Source organism: Macrosteles quadrilineatus, unplaced genomic scaffold (assembly GCF_028750875.1).
Source record: "Macrosteles quadrilineatus isolate MER2022 unplaced genomic scaffold, UCM_ALF_1.0 Scaffold_7__1_contigs__length_78375512, whole genome shotgun sequence".
Taxonomy (NCBI): Eukaryota; Metazoa; Arthropoda; class Insecta; order Hemiptera; family Cicadellidae; genus Macrosteles; species Macrosteles quadrilineatus.
The window spans coordinates 26,257,125-26,272,804 of NW_026542600.1; the positions used below are offsets into that span (position 1 = coordinate 26,257,125).

Consider the following 15,680-nt stretch of genomic DNA (forward strand, 5'->3'; position numbering starts at 1 on the left):
GTTGAGGAGCTGGTTCAGGGATTTTCCTATTGTAAAATTCCACAATTCTATTGGCTCTCGAACACCATTACCGCAACGATACAGTGAGTAACCAGGTAACCATTGGCTTTGGTGGACAAGTGGATTGCGTATCGTATCAGGCTTGTAAACCGAAGGTAGCTGGATCGAATCCTAGCGGTGACACATTTTGTCAAAGATTTTGCTTAGAATGCGATTACATCTTTTGTTAGAATTTGAGGCATTTATAATTTTATTTTATGAACAGAACTATTTTTCGATTAGTAAACATTCATTCAATTTTTCATCATCAAAGTTTGGTTAGGTTTCTGACAGTTTATAGTTTTATAATTAAAAAATTAAAAAAAATAATTTTATTTTTCTTAATTTTATAATTAAGTACGTCATTGATCTACGGACCATCAATATGCCGTTTAGAACAGTCTCATTTCATAATCAATATTTAAGTTGCGGGCAGAAAATGTGAAGTTTATTCCATCCATTAGGGTTAGAGATACAGTACTACTGAATGTGGTGCCATTTGGAACCATTATTAGGCATTTTTTTTACTATGACGCTAGGCACGAGCCACGGCCACTTTTAACCACAGGCCGCGGCCTAGAGTTTGGCGGCCGTGCACGATCCCGGAATTGTTTTTCACATTACTTCAGGCTAGACCTAGAGGTTACGAGTTACGGCATTATCACTTAGATAAATCCATTGGTGATTTGGTGGGATTTGAGCCCGGGACCCCGGGAACCCGGCGCTCTAACCACTAGACCAGCTCGCTCCCCTTATTAGGCGAATAACCCCCGGCCGCCTTTAACTCCAGGCCGCGGCCTTCGAACTGGCAACGTCGCAAGTGGTGTTGTAACAGCTGTTTTGGTTGGAAGCAGCTAATTGTATTTGTGTATTTACGAAATAGTGGTTACTTCACTATGACAATATTGACTCCGCTTAAAAATGTACAGATATAGATTTTAATTCATTTTGTTTCGGTTTTCAATTCTGAATGTTTTATTTTCAATATGTTAATAAATTTATGTTCATAAATTTAAATCAATAAAGTGTGAATTAATGAACTGATGTCACCTGTCTGCCATGGTATCTTATGGGACGTCTGTCACTGAACAACACCACTTGCGACGTTGCCAATAGGCGGCCGTGAATAGCCTCTGCTTAAAGAAAATAGAGAGGTTAGAGGTAGGTATGGTATCGCCATCCATTCAGCTCTGCTGATCCGCATGCTGCATGTATAGTGTTATGTTATATTTAAATTGTTTACACTTATGATAATAGTAATATGATCTAAATAAAATACTTAAATAATAGTAATATGATTTTAATAGTGAACAAAATTAAATTTTAAAATATTTTAAAAAATTTAGACATGTTCTCACTTTTTCGGGGTTTTCATCATGAGGAAATGCAGATTTTACATTTTAGCAAACATGTAGGACTTTAAATTTAGCTTCATTTCCATATATAATATAACAATGTTTGAGCATTATTGACGTAAACGGCGAGTGTCAAAGTACACTCTTATGTAACGCACCTGTGGGACCAAAAATGTATAGCAAATTAAGTTTCATTTAATTTCAACAAGTGGCGGTGGCAGCACTGGTTGGGATAGGCCAGTATTCGAGTCGAGAACGTCGAGAACGAGAACCCCACCCCAGCCACCAGTGTTGCCGTTTTTGGGGATTTCTCGCCAAACTGGGGATTTTTCTAAGCCTTGGGGATTTTTTTGGTGGAGGATTTTTGGCGGATTATTGGGATTTTATCGAATTTATTGGAGAATTTTGATTTTGAGTCAGGAATAAGGTTAATATAGCTAAAAAAGAATTTAATAAAACCACGTAATGGCAAAATAGATTATGCAAACTGTTTGTTATAAATTGTTCAGACATTTAGTGCGAATATACAACATGACTCATTTTGTAAATATAAACTAACTGTTATAAATGTATGATATAAAACTAAGAATGAGGAGTAGAAAGTCAGTGATCAATAGAACAACCTTTAAGTGAGGGGAAATCATTTAAGAAGGACATCTGAAAATGTTATCAGTCCCAATCCTTTGTACCTACTTTTATATAGTACTGTAGTAGTTACTATACATTTCATATGGAGTGAATAAATGTATGTACGTTAAAATAATATATTATAATCATTGGTACCATGTTACCGCCGGTAATTAAAAGGGGATTTTTGTAGAGTTTGACGGTTGGATGGAGGAGGAGTTGGGGATTTTCTTTAGATTTTTATGGCTTGGCGGATAATTGGAGGATTTTGCTTTAGTTGGGGGTCCTGGGGTTAAAATGAGGATTTTTCCTCGTCAGCACATTTAATATGGAGTGAATAAATAATGTATGTATGTCACAAGTATAATATACTCACGGAGAGTGAATTTTTACCCACACACTATATGGCATAGATAGGTATGAATTCGGGATATTTGGTAGTTAAATGGGATTTTTGTAGAATCAGGAGGATGGATGGAGGAAAATTGGGGACTTTCTATAGATTGTTATGACTTGGCGGATTATTGGAGGATTTTTTATTTAGCTGGGGATAAAATGGGGATTTTTTTCTTAGCCAGATGGGGAATTTTCACAGGTCCAGGGTGGCAACACTGCCAGCCACACCCCAGCCAAACTCTGACTCACGACACGACTCCACTGAACTGAACTCGAACTGACTGACTCCGACTCCAGGGACCAGGACCGGACCAGGACGTTCAGCTGCAGCAGAGGAGAGAGGACTGTTCAACTGTTGTTCGACTGTTTGTTCGTTTCGTTTACGTTTATTGTTGTGTTTACCCTTAGTTGATTTTTTGTCTTAAAGAATAAAGTAATAATTGTAGTTTTTAATCATTTAAATTAATGTTGACGATAATAAATTAATATTATACATATCAGATACTCAGTCTCCACGCAAGGTAGGCTTATAGACTAGGCCTAGTCTTCCACTTTGGTGAATGCTCGACTAGGCCTAGCAATCAACCTTTCTCTGCTGCTATAACGACTCTTATTGGCAAACATGGAGGAATATATTGTCTATTCTATGATTAGGCCTACATTGCTTATTCTAAAACGAAATAAGTTCTGTGTTCAACTAACTTTAGTTTAGACCTAGGCCTATTACCTATAAATCTATTACCTAGGCTACTTGCCTTTAAGATTCATTTAGGCCTAGCCTATAGCTTAACAATCTGTTTTACTGACTTGATTAGGATTAGGCTTACATGATAACATGGCCTCGTTAGATTTATCTTGGCTTAGTGTATCGATTCAATCCTAATTTACAAAGAACTTGCTAATAGGCGATAGGCCTATCATTGATGATTATTTTGTATAAATATTGTAGCCCAGGCCTATTGGATAAATGTCTAATTTATATAAATTTTCACCCAATTCAATTGGCATTAACTTAATTTGACTAGGTACTGTTACAGTATAGGCCTAACGTAAGTTATGTTTACCTGAAAAAATTCAGAATTGAATGGCCTGATGTTGTTCAGACGGTTTTTCGTTTCCCTTAAACGTGAATAATGCACATCCTTCAGTGAGAGTTTATTAAGGTTTCTTGGATGTAGGCCTAGTCATATTATTTTAAAATCCCTTGACTTTTATGAAAACATATATTTAATGTCCTTGCCGTACCAGTTTAATTCAGCCGTAGAGTGTTTTCCTTTTGACAATCATCATAAAGTTAAGTCCGTGTTTCCTTAAAAATAGTAACACTTCGGCTAACATCCTTGTTCATTGATTGTGGAATCTTCATATTGTAGGTAAGTGTTCTTCATTATATAGGATGATAACGATAGTAAATGGTTTTTTGTCTCTATTTCTTCTACTTGGTGGCGTTCTATGACTTTCCTATGTTTCCATGGTTAAAAAATCGGTTCTTTCAATGATTGCTCAAGAAATACAGTACCCTGTCAATTCATTTTTCTTATTTGGTAAAATATATCAAATTGCCCAGGCTTTCTCGGTTTTTTACATTGTAATATACGAATGTAAACTAAAGTATTAAATATTTAATTTCAACAAAATCAGTAAATTTACCCAATGCGTTTTGTTGAATTGAAAAATAAATACCATCAATTAAATTATACAGCTGATCAAAATGTAAACAATTATGTTCTTCATAAGGATAACATGGGAACTTTCAAAGCCACTGGGGCAGAGCCCAAGGGACTTTTTTTCAACAATGTTAGGCCAGTTTGCAAATCTACACGACACGCTCTTTCCAATGAGACGTCAATGGATAAAATCGGTTAAGAAATAGCGGAGGAGTTCAACCGACAAACTTCGTGTTCATTTATTAATTAAGGTGTTCATTTGAAAACTTTTCATATCTGTTCTGTTCATAAGTAAGGCTTTTTACACTTGTTTCTTCTCATTTCCCCTAATTTGGACATGCCAAATTCAATAAAATTATTTTCAATTTTGAAAAATGCCCTAAAAGGGCCCAATTTGGGGGGTAGGGGTGCTTTTTGAGAAATTTTCAAATGTAAACATCGGTTGTGTGATACATAAATTTAAAGGTCTAATCACCCCAATCATTTTGGTGCAAAAAATTTAATTATCTTTAACCATATTTACAGGTTGGGTCAAAACGTTTAAAAAAAGGACTTTGTGAAGTTAAGTACAGTTCGTATTACCCTAACTACTGAACGGAACAGCGCCAAATTTCTTTTCAAGGTTATTCTTGAGCTACTCTTTAAGATAACTTGTAGTAAGGGCATTTTTAATGTTATTTTCTAATTTAAACAAATCTCAAATTTGAAGAATAAAAGAAATCTGATAAATCAAAATTCTTAAATAGCAAGGTATAACAAATTTCATACCACGTGAAAGGTCCTTTTAAACAAACATTTTACGTACCGGTTTTAAATTTTCTTTCTATCTCTTACCGTTTAAAAACTGCAGTAGAAAAACAGAATTTTCTATGGTAAAATTGTAACTGGTTTTCTAATATAGGTAGTTTGTTGTTGAAAACAGTTTTCAACTGTTTGCACGTGGTCAACTTATCTGGTGGCATTAATGAATATTAAGCAATACAATTAATTAGCTTTTAATTATAATTGAAATGGGTCAAAACATTAGTCTATGAAGGTTTATCTCGTCATCTCGAGAGTATTTAATTCTGGTCCCTACCTTGAAACCCATAAGGCGGGTCTATATTTATATGTTAAGTGATTTCAAATCAAAAAGTAAATCATCGTTACCGTATGTCCCAAAACATTTTTTATGTGTATCCCAGTCACAGCAACCACATTGTTTTATTAATATAATGATCAAAATTAACTTTCCATGAAGATTCAATAGCTTAATTTTTTTGTATATAATTAATTATTTTCAAAGCAACCATCACTTATAATTCGGACACAATAATTAAATAACAACTTATTCATTAGTTGATTTGAAATTAGGAATCACGTCTCGAGTCTATTTCACAGGAAATATTTTCTAAATTACCAAGTAATTTTATAAAAGTAGGCTAGAGTAAGTCTAAAGTATTAACTAACTATTGTCAATTCCAAGAATACATGCCAGTTTGAAATTGTACCTAGTGTAATTAGTCTACATAACTTAGGCCCAAGGATATTAAAAGATGGTTGTCTTTAAAACGTGCGCATGACATCACACACCAGCCTGGACAGTATCATTACTATGGAACATGGCTGCCATCTGTAAGTCAACTAGGCTATCTTAAAGTTATTTAAATGCCTGATGAGCAATGTGCTGTAGTTTTAGCAGCGTGTTTCAAAACAGCCAGATCTTATCTATAGCTTTTGAATAACTACTTTTGTATTGACAGGCCTCGGAAGTACTTTACCTATCATAGATTCCACAAAGAGAAGGAACTATCAAACAATAGGTCCACTCCTGCAATGGTGAGATAACTTGGCCTAAATCATTTTATCCTCAACCTTCTGTGGTTTGTTTGAGCATTTTACTGTTTATAAAAATTGAAAACGTAGTCACTGTTGAAATTTTTTAACTTGGTTTATGCTCAAGTAAACTCAAGTTTGTACTTGACGCTGTTTGCTGTTAGACTTTTCACACAGTCGTGTCACCAGTATAACGTTGTAATATAATGAAATAAATACCATGAGTTCACTATAACATGTCTTTAATGTGTTAAGCACACAATAAACAATGACAAACAGTACTTTTCGTTTTTTGAGTTGTTTGTTTAGGCAATTTAACGTTACTTTGAGTTAAAAGTAACTTACCTACCGGTATTTTTAAATAAAAAGAAAAATAACTTGAATTCATATCTCAGATATGGGATTTTTTTCTTATAACCTTATTCAAAGAAGGTACTGTGTGCAATAAAATGCCGTTTGTAACATAATATTGACAGGGGACCAATGGGAATCATTTAAAACACCAACTTTCTATCAATAGTCAAAGATATGAAGTGCTGGATATGCTTGGTAATGGATATTTTTACCATATTACTACACATATTAGGATATTACTACAATAATTGGTTTTTTATATACCTTCGTCAAATAGTCCAACGATTAATATTCCTCATCAGCTTACATGTTTCATTGCGAAGACAACATTTTCAAAGCTTGCAACTTGTCAAAAACACATTTAAAACATGGACGAACACAAAAAACATGAAAATGGTACGAATACACAATAAACATTTAGATAGCACTATCTTGATACTGATTTGGTCCGGCGCGGCGCGGGGTTGGTAGCAGACTGATATTACTATTAGGCCTACCACAATTTATAGCCTTTTTTCTTGTCAAAATACAACCTCAAATATATATTTTCTCTGCAAAGCTTCAATGCTCTTTATTTATTTTAGGTCTATCAAAAGATTTATAGACTAAAAAATGGAGGAAGAGCGGCAGCGACAATTTAAAGAAATGAGAACAAAGCTTCATGAAACAAGAAATCTCCTTTTTTTGAGGGAGTTGAAGCTGGAGAGAGTGGTCGCGGAAAAATCGGAAAATGAAACCAGAATGAACAAAAGGATAATGGAATTAATAAATGTAAGTAGTATTTAATAAAGTAAAATATATATGTATTTGAGAGTACCTATTTGTTTGAACCACGGCCACCTTTAACTCCAGGCCGCGGCCTTCGAAGTGGCAAGTAGGGTTGTAACAGCTGTTTTGTTTTGGATGCAGCTAATGGTATTTGTGTATTTTTTTTTAAGAATAAGTTAGCTTTGTTACTGGGCTATGAAAATATTGATTATTGACTCCACTTTAAATGTAGAAAAATACATTTTCTATAAAAATATTGTTTTGGTTTTCAATTCGTTGTTTCAATATGTTTTATTTTTAATAAAAACCTGGAGCCTGGAAAACCTGGAATTGTCCTTGAATTTTATATTGATAGGACGCTGTATACCCTAAATAATTATTTGTTTATTATACTCTATCTCGCTGCACACCTAGTACTAACTTATTGGAATCCAAGCCATTAGAAGATGTCCTTCAAATACTGTGAATACACAGGGTGAGTTTCTACTGAGCAACTTTGCCAGTAGGTTCTACTCACTAAAAGGAACAAAAAAAATCCTGTTAACCCATGTCCGATTTCAACCGTTTGGCTGTAATAGCATGTTTGATGTTTTTCTTATTTTATTAGACTTCGCCCCACAATTTATGTAATAAAAACATATCCAATTACTTTAAAGAGTTATAGTTAAAATAATTTGAAAGAATATTAAATTAGCTATAAATCAAAGGTTTTATGCAACAATTATAAAAGTCCGGTTCATATTCAAAATAAAGTAAAAATTACTTTAATTTAATTAATGAAATGTAATGTACGAGAGTACATTACAAACCACTTGGGACGTGTATTGGAAGGGGAGGGACGGTTCCTTGGCCTCCACGGTCCCAAATTTGTAAGGTAGGCTAATTACATTTTTAAACCTTCCTTTTCTTAATATAAACATTAGTAAACATTTTGATTTTAAATACTGTTATTTTAGGAGTATAAATTAGGGTATAGGGGTTGTGTTAGGGTTTTATTGACTTAACCTCTAGTTTCATTGTAGGTAGGCCTAGTGGCTATTAATAAATATTTCATGTATTGTTTTATTTTATTTTATTAAAATATAGCATTTAAAACACATTCAGTTACAACAATTTATGTAAGAAGATAAGTTATTTCATTTAGGCCTAAGTTAGTTGTATTATTTGTGAATTGGTATAAGTTATTTTAGAAAATATGACATCTGTAAATTCTTCGGTAAGAACACTGTTAAAGCAAACTCTGTCTGTAGACCGTGTTTTGTTGCAGATTATTAGTAATTTCTCATTGGTGTCTATAATAATAGTATTGCGTATTGCATAGCATATCATTTGTATGATAATTAAATGGCCAAGTTTTTTATGCATTTTAACATTGCATAGATTTAGGTTTATGTATCAATGTAGGCTCATGAAAATGAACGTTATTAACTACTTTAATGTAATTTTTACTTTATTTTGGATATGAACCGGACTATATAATGGTATAGTTGTTGTTAAGTATTTATTAGTTTTCTTTAATTCATTCATATTTAAATTATTCCAAATAAGTCAATTACAATTCATTTCAATATTACTAATTATCATATGTTATTATATTATATCACATTGAATCTAAAAGAATATTTCATTATTAAAATTGGCAACACTGTAAATGCAAGCAGTTTAACTACCGTACTCAAAATTAAATGTACAACAATAAAATATTAAAAACAAAACATGTGACTGTGATTAAGATCTACAGAGAAGACAGAATGAACTGAGAAGACATGTATGAAGAAAGTGTAAATTAAATTCAAGAAAATCACTACAACATTATTGTATTTAACTAAAAAGAAGAATTGACAAAAAATAGTAAGTGATTCATAATGTAAATTAAACAAAATACAGTCCACTTGTTCAAAAACTATAACTATTTTTCTTATATCTATTTAAGTCACTAAATTAATTCATTTTTCAAACAACAAATTATCAAAATTTCATGACATTATAAATTGGTCCTTCAAGCCGGATCTTGTTTCTGGTCCATGGATTTAACTTGTGTTTAAAAGTGTTTCTAAGAACATTCAAGCAATACTTTCAAAAAGACCTATAGTCTAATCTTCACCATTTAAACTACATCTCAATTTGTGAATGTGCCCCTGTTGCATGAACTAATTGAAGTCAATAGCCTATCATATGAACTGTGTAATTTCCAGTGTGAAAACAAACATTAATGTTAACTGTGCCAGTAATGCACATTTTCAACTAAATGGTGCCAGTATGCACATTTTCAGCTAAACTGTGCCAGTATGCACATATTCTCAACTGAACCAATATTGTTCAAACAAAAATAAACTGCTTGCATCCTTTTTTAATAGACAAATAGGCTAGGCTCAATTAATTGTCATTATTACAATATTAAGTTTAGGCCTAGTTAATTGATTCTATTGGTAGGCTATACTATCTGCTTGGATTTATTTTATTGTTAACAACTTTTTGACCTCATTTTAGGTAGTTTATTGTGTTCATTCTTTTCGGTAATTCTTTACTTCAAAGTATTCTTTCTTTCTTTTTTCTACTAGGCTACCTTTGTACATGTTTATGTTACTTAAACTGATAGACCTACCTTCTCATTGTTATGCCATATTCCACTGAAGAATAATTAACTTGAATTCATGTCAGTATAGGTCTACTTGTTTTCATTTTAAAATAAGTTAGGCTACTTGAATTTTTACAAACAATTACACAAAGATATTCTTTATTCTCAACATACATTATGACTTCAATCAGGTATTCTACATTTACCAAACAAGCCAAACTCACAAAAGCTCGTTTAACTCAGCTGGAATCTCAAGTTAATGCGCTTCAAGTAATTGGTTCTGAAGAATTAACCCAAGTTCAAATTGAAAAAATTAGGGCTATCAAAGAAACCGCTACTAGGAAAAATACCGAGTTTGAGTCTACCATAACTAGACTTTTTAATTCAGACCCCATATCTGAAGACATCGATGACGATCAAGTCATCCAATTGCAAGATGAAATCAATGATTTATTTTTGAGAATTCACAGTGTATGTACTGTACTTGCTCCGGTCAATAACCCCAATTTAGAACAATCCCAAACAAGTAACACTACTTCTGAAATAGCCACTTCTGGTCTTCGTCTCCCTCGAATTGATCTTGGTACCTTTTCTGGTCAACCCGAAAAATGGATTTCCTTTTGTATCTTATTTGAAAATTCCGTACATAAGAACTCAAACATTACCGATGTAGAAAAATTCACCTATTTATTGTCATGTCTCAGTGGTGAACCTCTAAATCTAATCAAGGGGTTACCAGTTACCACAGCCAACTATCACATTGCTTGGGAGCAACTCCATCAACGTTACAATAATTCAAGGTTGCTAATTACCCTACATGTCAACAACATTTTAGATCTTCCCTCAATGCACGGTTGTTCTGTTAAGCAACTCCGAACATTTGTGTCAACGTTCCAAGAAAATGCTAATGCCCTTTGTGCCTTAAACCATGACATCTTGTCTGAAAGTCTTATATCAACGATTAATCTTCTACGTAAATTTGATTATGACTTTGGGAAGAAATTTGAGCATAGCCGAACAGACTTACAAACACCACCTACAATTAAAGAACTTCTTGTTTTAATTGAAAAGGAATGCACTGAGTTAGAGGCAGCAAACTTAGCCCACACAATTGCCAAAAGTTTCTCTGGTTACTCAAAATTAAATCCTAAGTCAAATCAATCCCATAACTCACAGTTGACAACTTCACAGACTAAAACTGTTCTTTTTTCCACAAATATGGATCAGCAGGCTTACTTACTCCTGACAAACGATTGACAGCTGTTAAAAACAAATCACTATGTAACAACTGTTTGAGTAGCAATCATACAGTCAGAAACTGTGCTTCAATTAATTGGATCTTGTAGAATATGCAAGCGTCGCCATCACACTTTATTACATCTAGAATCATCAAAGCAAGACAATCCTAACACAACAAATCCTAAATCTTATCCTTATCATGTGGATAAAAGAAAATCTTCATTCATAAACCAGTTTCAACATCAATCCAAAGAGCCAACAATTGATTCATTTGAAGATTTTTCAACTGTTGTAGCACGAAACCTTTGATTTATAGCAAATTTTCTCTGAAGCTACTGGTTAGGGAGCGTTTTATAACTAAGAAAAAATGACTTGCCGTGTACATTCTGCATCATGTAGCTCCTAAACGAGTATGTTTAGAGCTAAAATGCTAGGAGTAAAAAAGACTTAAAATTGCATCTAGATTCTAAAAAACATGACATACATGGCAAATATTGATTCCATTGTTTAAAAAATGGCCACCATTTTCCAAAATGGCAGGAAGATTTGCAAATAGGAAAACCGTGTATGTTATGGTCTTTTTAGAATCTAGATGCAATTTTAAGACTTTTTTACTCTTTGCATTTTTGCTCTCAAAACGTACTCGTTTAAGAGCTACATGATGCAGAGTGTACACCGCAAGTTATTTTTCCTTAGTTGTAACACGCTGTAACTCAACAACAACATATAAACAGAAAAATTAAACAAATGGAAGAAATTCCAATCACATGTTTTATTTAAAGCGTGGGGTGAAAATAGAGAAATTTGAACAATACATACTTTTGATTGAGTTTTCGATCACGGGGCGAGCTCTCGTTTACATCTAAAAATATTAATGAAATAACATGTAAAACTTTTACTTTATTATAGCCTACACTATATTTCAATATAAATTTGTTTGAAGTTTGTAATTTTTTGTAGGTAAAAGAAAAGCAGTCACGTCAGATTGAGGTCCTTGAAAAGGAGTTAGGCGACCAGGATGAGCAAGTTAAAAAAGGTAATGTTTTTAAAACTAATAATGGGTTCGCAGAATTGGCTAACCCTTGAACTCACCATTTTTGTTTTTAAATCTCTAATTAGTTTCCTAGATTCATTTTTTTATCTTAGATAGTATTGTCTTAGAACATTATCAGAGTTGGGGTGCTTTGTCTTTTCATAGTATAAAAGACATTGTTCTTATAGCTTTAAAAGTTTTTCTGAAAATAAACTTTGTCTTTTGTATTTTGAATTGAGTTTTTAAATTCTTTTAGGAAATGAAACATCAAATTGATAACAAAGAGTAGGCCTACTCTTGAAAACGTTGAACTTTCTTTCAATATTCTCAGCCTCCTACAGATCACTCCAGTTCTCAGCTGGGGGCAGCATTTGAAGGCTGTGATATTGGTGGAATTAAAGCTCCTTACATACTAACATAAAGTCCTTGGTCTTCTGGGTACTTTGGAAAACTAGGAGAAACACTAGTTGCTGATGTTTCGGCTTCGTTGCAGATAGCCATCTTCAGAGCTGGTGACAGGCACTAACTGGTGCAAGCTTGCAAGGACGAAGGTTATATAGGCGAGACGACTGCGTAACCATCGTGCACCAGTTAGTGCCTTCACCAGCTCTGAAGATGGCTATCTGCAACGAAGCCGAAACGTCAGCAACTAGGGTTTCTCCTAGTTTTCCGACGCGGTCGTACCCAGAAGACCAAGGACTTTGTGTTAACAATTGTGACCGTGGAAGCCTCACTTCCTATCTCCTACCATACATGAATTTCCCTCCTGAACAGTCAGTAGGCAAGTTAGTGTTGATCAAAATTGATTGAGCATAGTGGTCGGACAGACAAGATTTTATGACATCGCTCCTGAGGTTTCCATTATAGTTAGATAAGATGTGGTCAATTACCATGAGCCCAATGCCTCCCGTCACAGATAATAGAACCCTACTACAGATATCTGGCTGAGGCCGCTGCGGCTGAGGGACGTGCGGGTAGGGAGGAAATAGTTACATTTTTACTCGCAAGGTATCGTGAGCGTCCTCGGTGCAGCGCAGTGCCGTTGCCTTAGCCGTAGCAGAGACCGAGAACGTTGCTTGATGTGTTGTCTAAACACGTCACTCCCCCTCTCCCCCGTCAGTGCTGGTGATTATCGGTAGAAACATCTAGCATGTTTTTGCTGATTAACAAGACGATAACTGGAAATAAATATTGTATTCACTAATCTCTCTACATGACACTTCATTATGTCCTAAGTTAAGAACATTAATATACTACTTGTTCGATCTTTATTCAAAATAAAAAAATAATTGTATGCGTACATTTTGAGTTTATTTGTATTTTAAGTTTTGATGTTTTTGTTTTGACCTGACATACATAAAGTACTCATTTATAAAGCCATATATGTTTGTTTTATACATGGTAAATAGCTTATCAAATCGTCAATATATTAGCATTTGCTCAAATTTACAGATTTTAAAAGACCTGTTATCGCCAAGAAATTGTTCAATTTTTTTAAGGTTTTACAAGTAGAGTTTTAAAGGTGAATAAAGTATGGACTGCTGCTAAGAAATGTTGCAAGAAACCTGTTTACTTTTGTTCAACACATAACATTTTTTAATCTAGCAACAGAGGCTCTAAATGAAATTATGTGATACAATAGTGATACTGTACGAGTATAGTTTTAACAATTATCGTTTGTTAATCAAACAAATTATACACAAACTTAAAATTTAAAGTTAGGTCGTAAGTCTCAGCTACTTAAAAATGCAAACCCTCACAAACTATTTAAGCTAAACTTTTAAAACCATTTACAATGGAAAAAAAACTATCACTGATGTTTTACTGTAATGCTTGCAATAGCATTAACATTAATTACTAAACAATATTACATTTACGTTATTCATAAAGAAATATAATAATAAGATATAATACGTAAATATTTGTTTTGTAGAGAATCATTTTATAATTTAAACATATTAATTGAAAATCAATTAGGACAAATGGAAATTCGCTTAGTTGGCAGGTTTGCTGCGGCGAGGGTATTTTAATAATAATAATAGGTTAAATACCTTGTTTACGTCCTCAATCCAAGTCGTCTTTTATAATGACTATAGTTTCACCTACTATAGCGTTAAAATACGAGTTAATGGTATTTTAATTACAAAGGGAGCATAGCCCACTTCCATTGTTCCATGGTTTATAATTTAAATCAACCAGCTGAGCTCTAGTTTTATTTTAGACAGAGCTATAGTTTTATGGGTTTTTACACATACATTATTGCGACTGGCTCTGTGTGACGTTTGACGTTCACATGCTACGTGAAAACTTTTTAAGAGCTTTAATTTAAGCTTTCATCGTATTTCCATACTTGTTCCACCTCTGAAATAAAAAGCCTTTACAAAAACCATAACAGAATTATTTTTAATCAAAGAAAAATTCTTAAACTTATAAATATACTTAATAGGTAGCCTATGTTCTAAAAGCTGTTGAAATCAGTAGTTTTTTTTTTATATAAAATGTTTAAGTTGCCCGTTGTCAAAAAAGTAGGCCTACTGAAAAACCTGTACTTTTTTCATTCAACCCGCTGAAAGGCTGAGTTGAAACTGCATAAAAATGTTTAAACCAACACACATAAACGCAGAAATATATTTTTTAAAACATGATGTAACTTGTATTTATTAAGTCTATTGGTTACTTGCAACAAAAGCTCAAACTTGAGTACCTATCTATACTTTTTTACTTGATAGTAGTCTCGTTTTCTCTATGTAACTTATGTTGTTGGTTCAGTAAATTTACAGTAGTTTAAACAACGATTGCGTAAAGAAAGTGCTTACGCCACGAGTAGAAAATTTAAGTTACGAGCCTTTACGCGTATTTACACGAGTTGCATACACTACTTTACCTACCACAGTTTTTTTTATTACTAATGAATAACTAACAATCACTACTCACGACTTCTAAAGCCTGTGTCACACTACGCTACTTTACTAGCAGCTAGCGAAATAGCAGCTACTAAGTAGCCAATGTGACATAGGCAGTAGCAGCTACTAAGAGTAGCGCGCTAGTGAAATTTTACTAGCATGGAAAGTTGAACATGTCCAACTTTCCGTGCTACTAAACTGCGCTAGTGAGTCACGTGACCAACTAGCAGCTATCAAGTAGCGACTGTCGCCCAGTGTGACAGCTTCAATAGCAGACTAGCGGCTACTTGCACCATGTGCTGTCTGCCTGATTTGTTTATACTAGTTCATTTTGAATAATTTCTGAAGTAATCATGAGTGATCCGAAGTGGGGTGGGGGAGATGTGATTAATTTTTTGAACCTGTATAGAAAATATCCGTGTCTTTGGGACATAACCTCTCTTGAGCTAAACTAGTAGTAGCAGCTAGTGAATAGACGCTACCAAAATAAGTGTGACAGGAAAAGTAGCTGCTATTTCAGTAGCTGCTACTAGGTAGCTGCTAGTAAGTAGCCAAGTGTGACACAGGCTTTAGAGAGTTTATGTTTTCATTTATAACCTCAATGCCAATGCCACTGACAGTGATAATCCAAACACTAATTGCACCACAGTTGAGCTTAGTTGACTCTAAACAGATTAGTCGACGTTCGAAGCATACAATTTTACCTTTTCTCTCTCAATCCTTGAACCTCTTTGGTCCGTTACCTGTGTTGTTATGAAAAACTATGCTTTTATGAAAGTAAAAAATGCTGTTATAAGAAACTTTTTCAATTCTAAGAATGAACTGAAACGGCTACTATAAAAAAACCGTCGTAGGTAAAAGTTTTAACAACCTGATAATTTATATTGGGATTTACCTTTTCAATGG

The 15,680-nt window shown here is 33.7% G+C and overlaps 1 protein-coding gene across 4 annotated transcripts in view; it reads left to right on the plus strand.

Moving 5' to 3' along the window:
• The first annotated feature begins 2,750 nt into the window (after positions 1 to 2,750).
• LOC128998063 (E3 ubiquitin-protein ligase rnf8-like) overlaps positions 2,751 to 15,680 on the plus strand; it is a 34,214-nt gene continuing 21,284 nt past the window's right edge. For 2 of the 4 annotated variants that reach the window (XM_054424033.1, XM_054424034.1), the window contains exons 1-2: positions 6,892 to 7,024; positions 11,799 to 11,874. In XM_054424033.1, the coding sequence (XP_054280008.1) occupies positions 11,857 to 11,874 (18 nt within the window). In that variant the 5' untranslated portion in view covers positions 6,892 to 7,024; positions 11,799 to 11,856. Of the gene's footprint in view, positions 2,939 to 3,665; positions 3,791 to 6,837; positions 7,025 to 11,798; positions 11,875 to 15,680 lie in introns of those variants that run through there. The other 2 variants (XM_054424031.1, XM_054424032.1) reach the window with 2 other exon arrangements.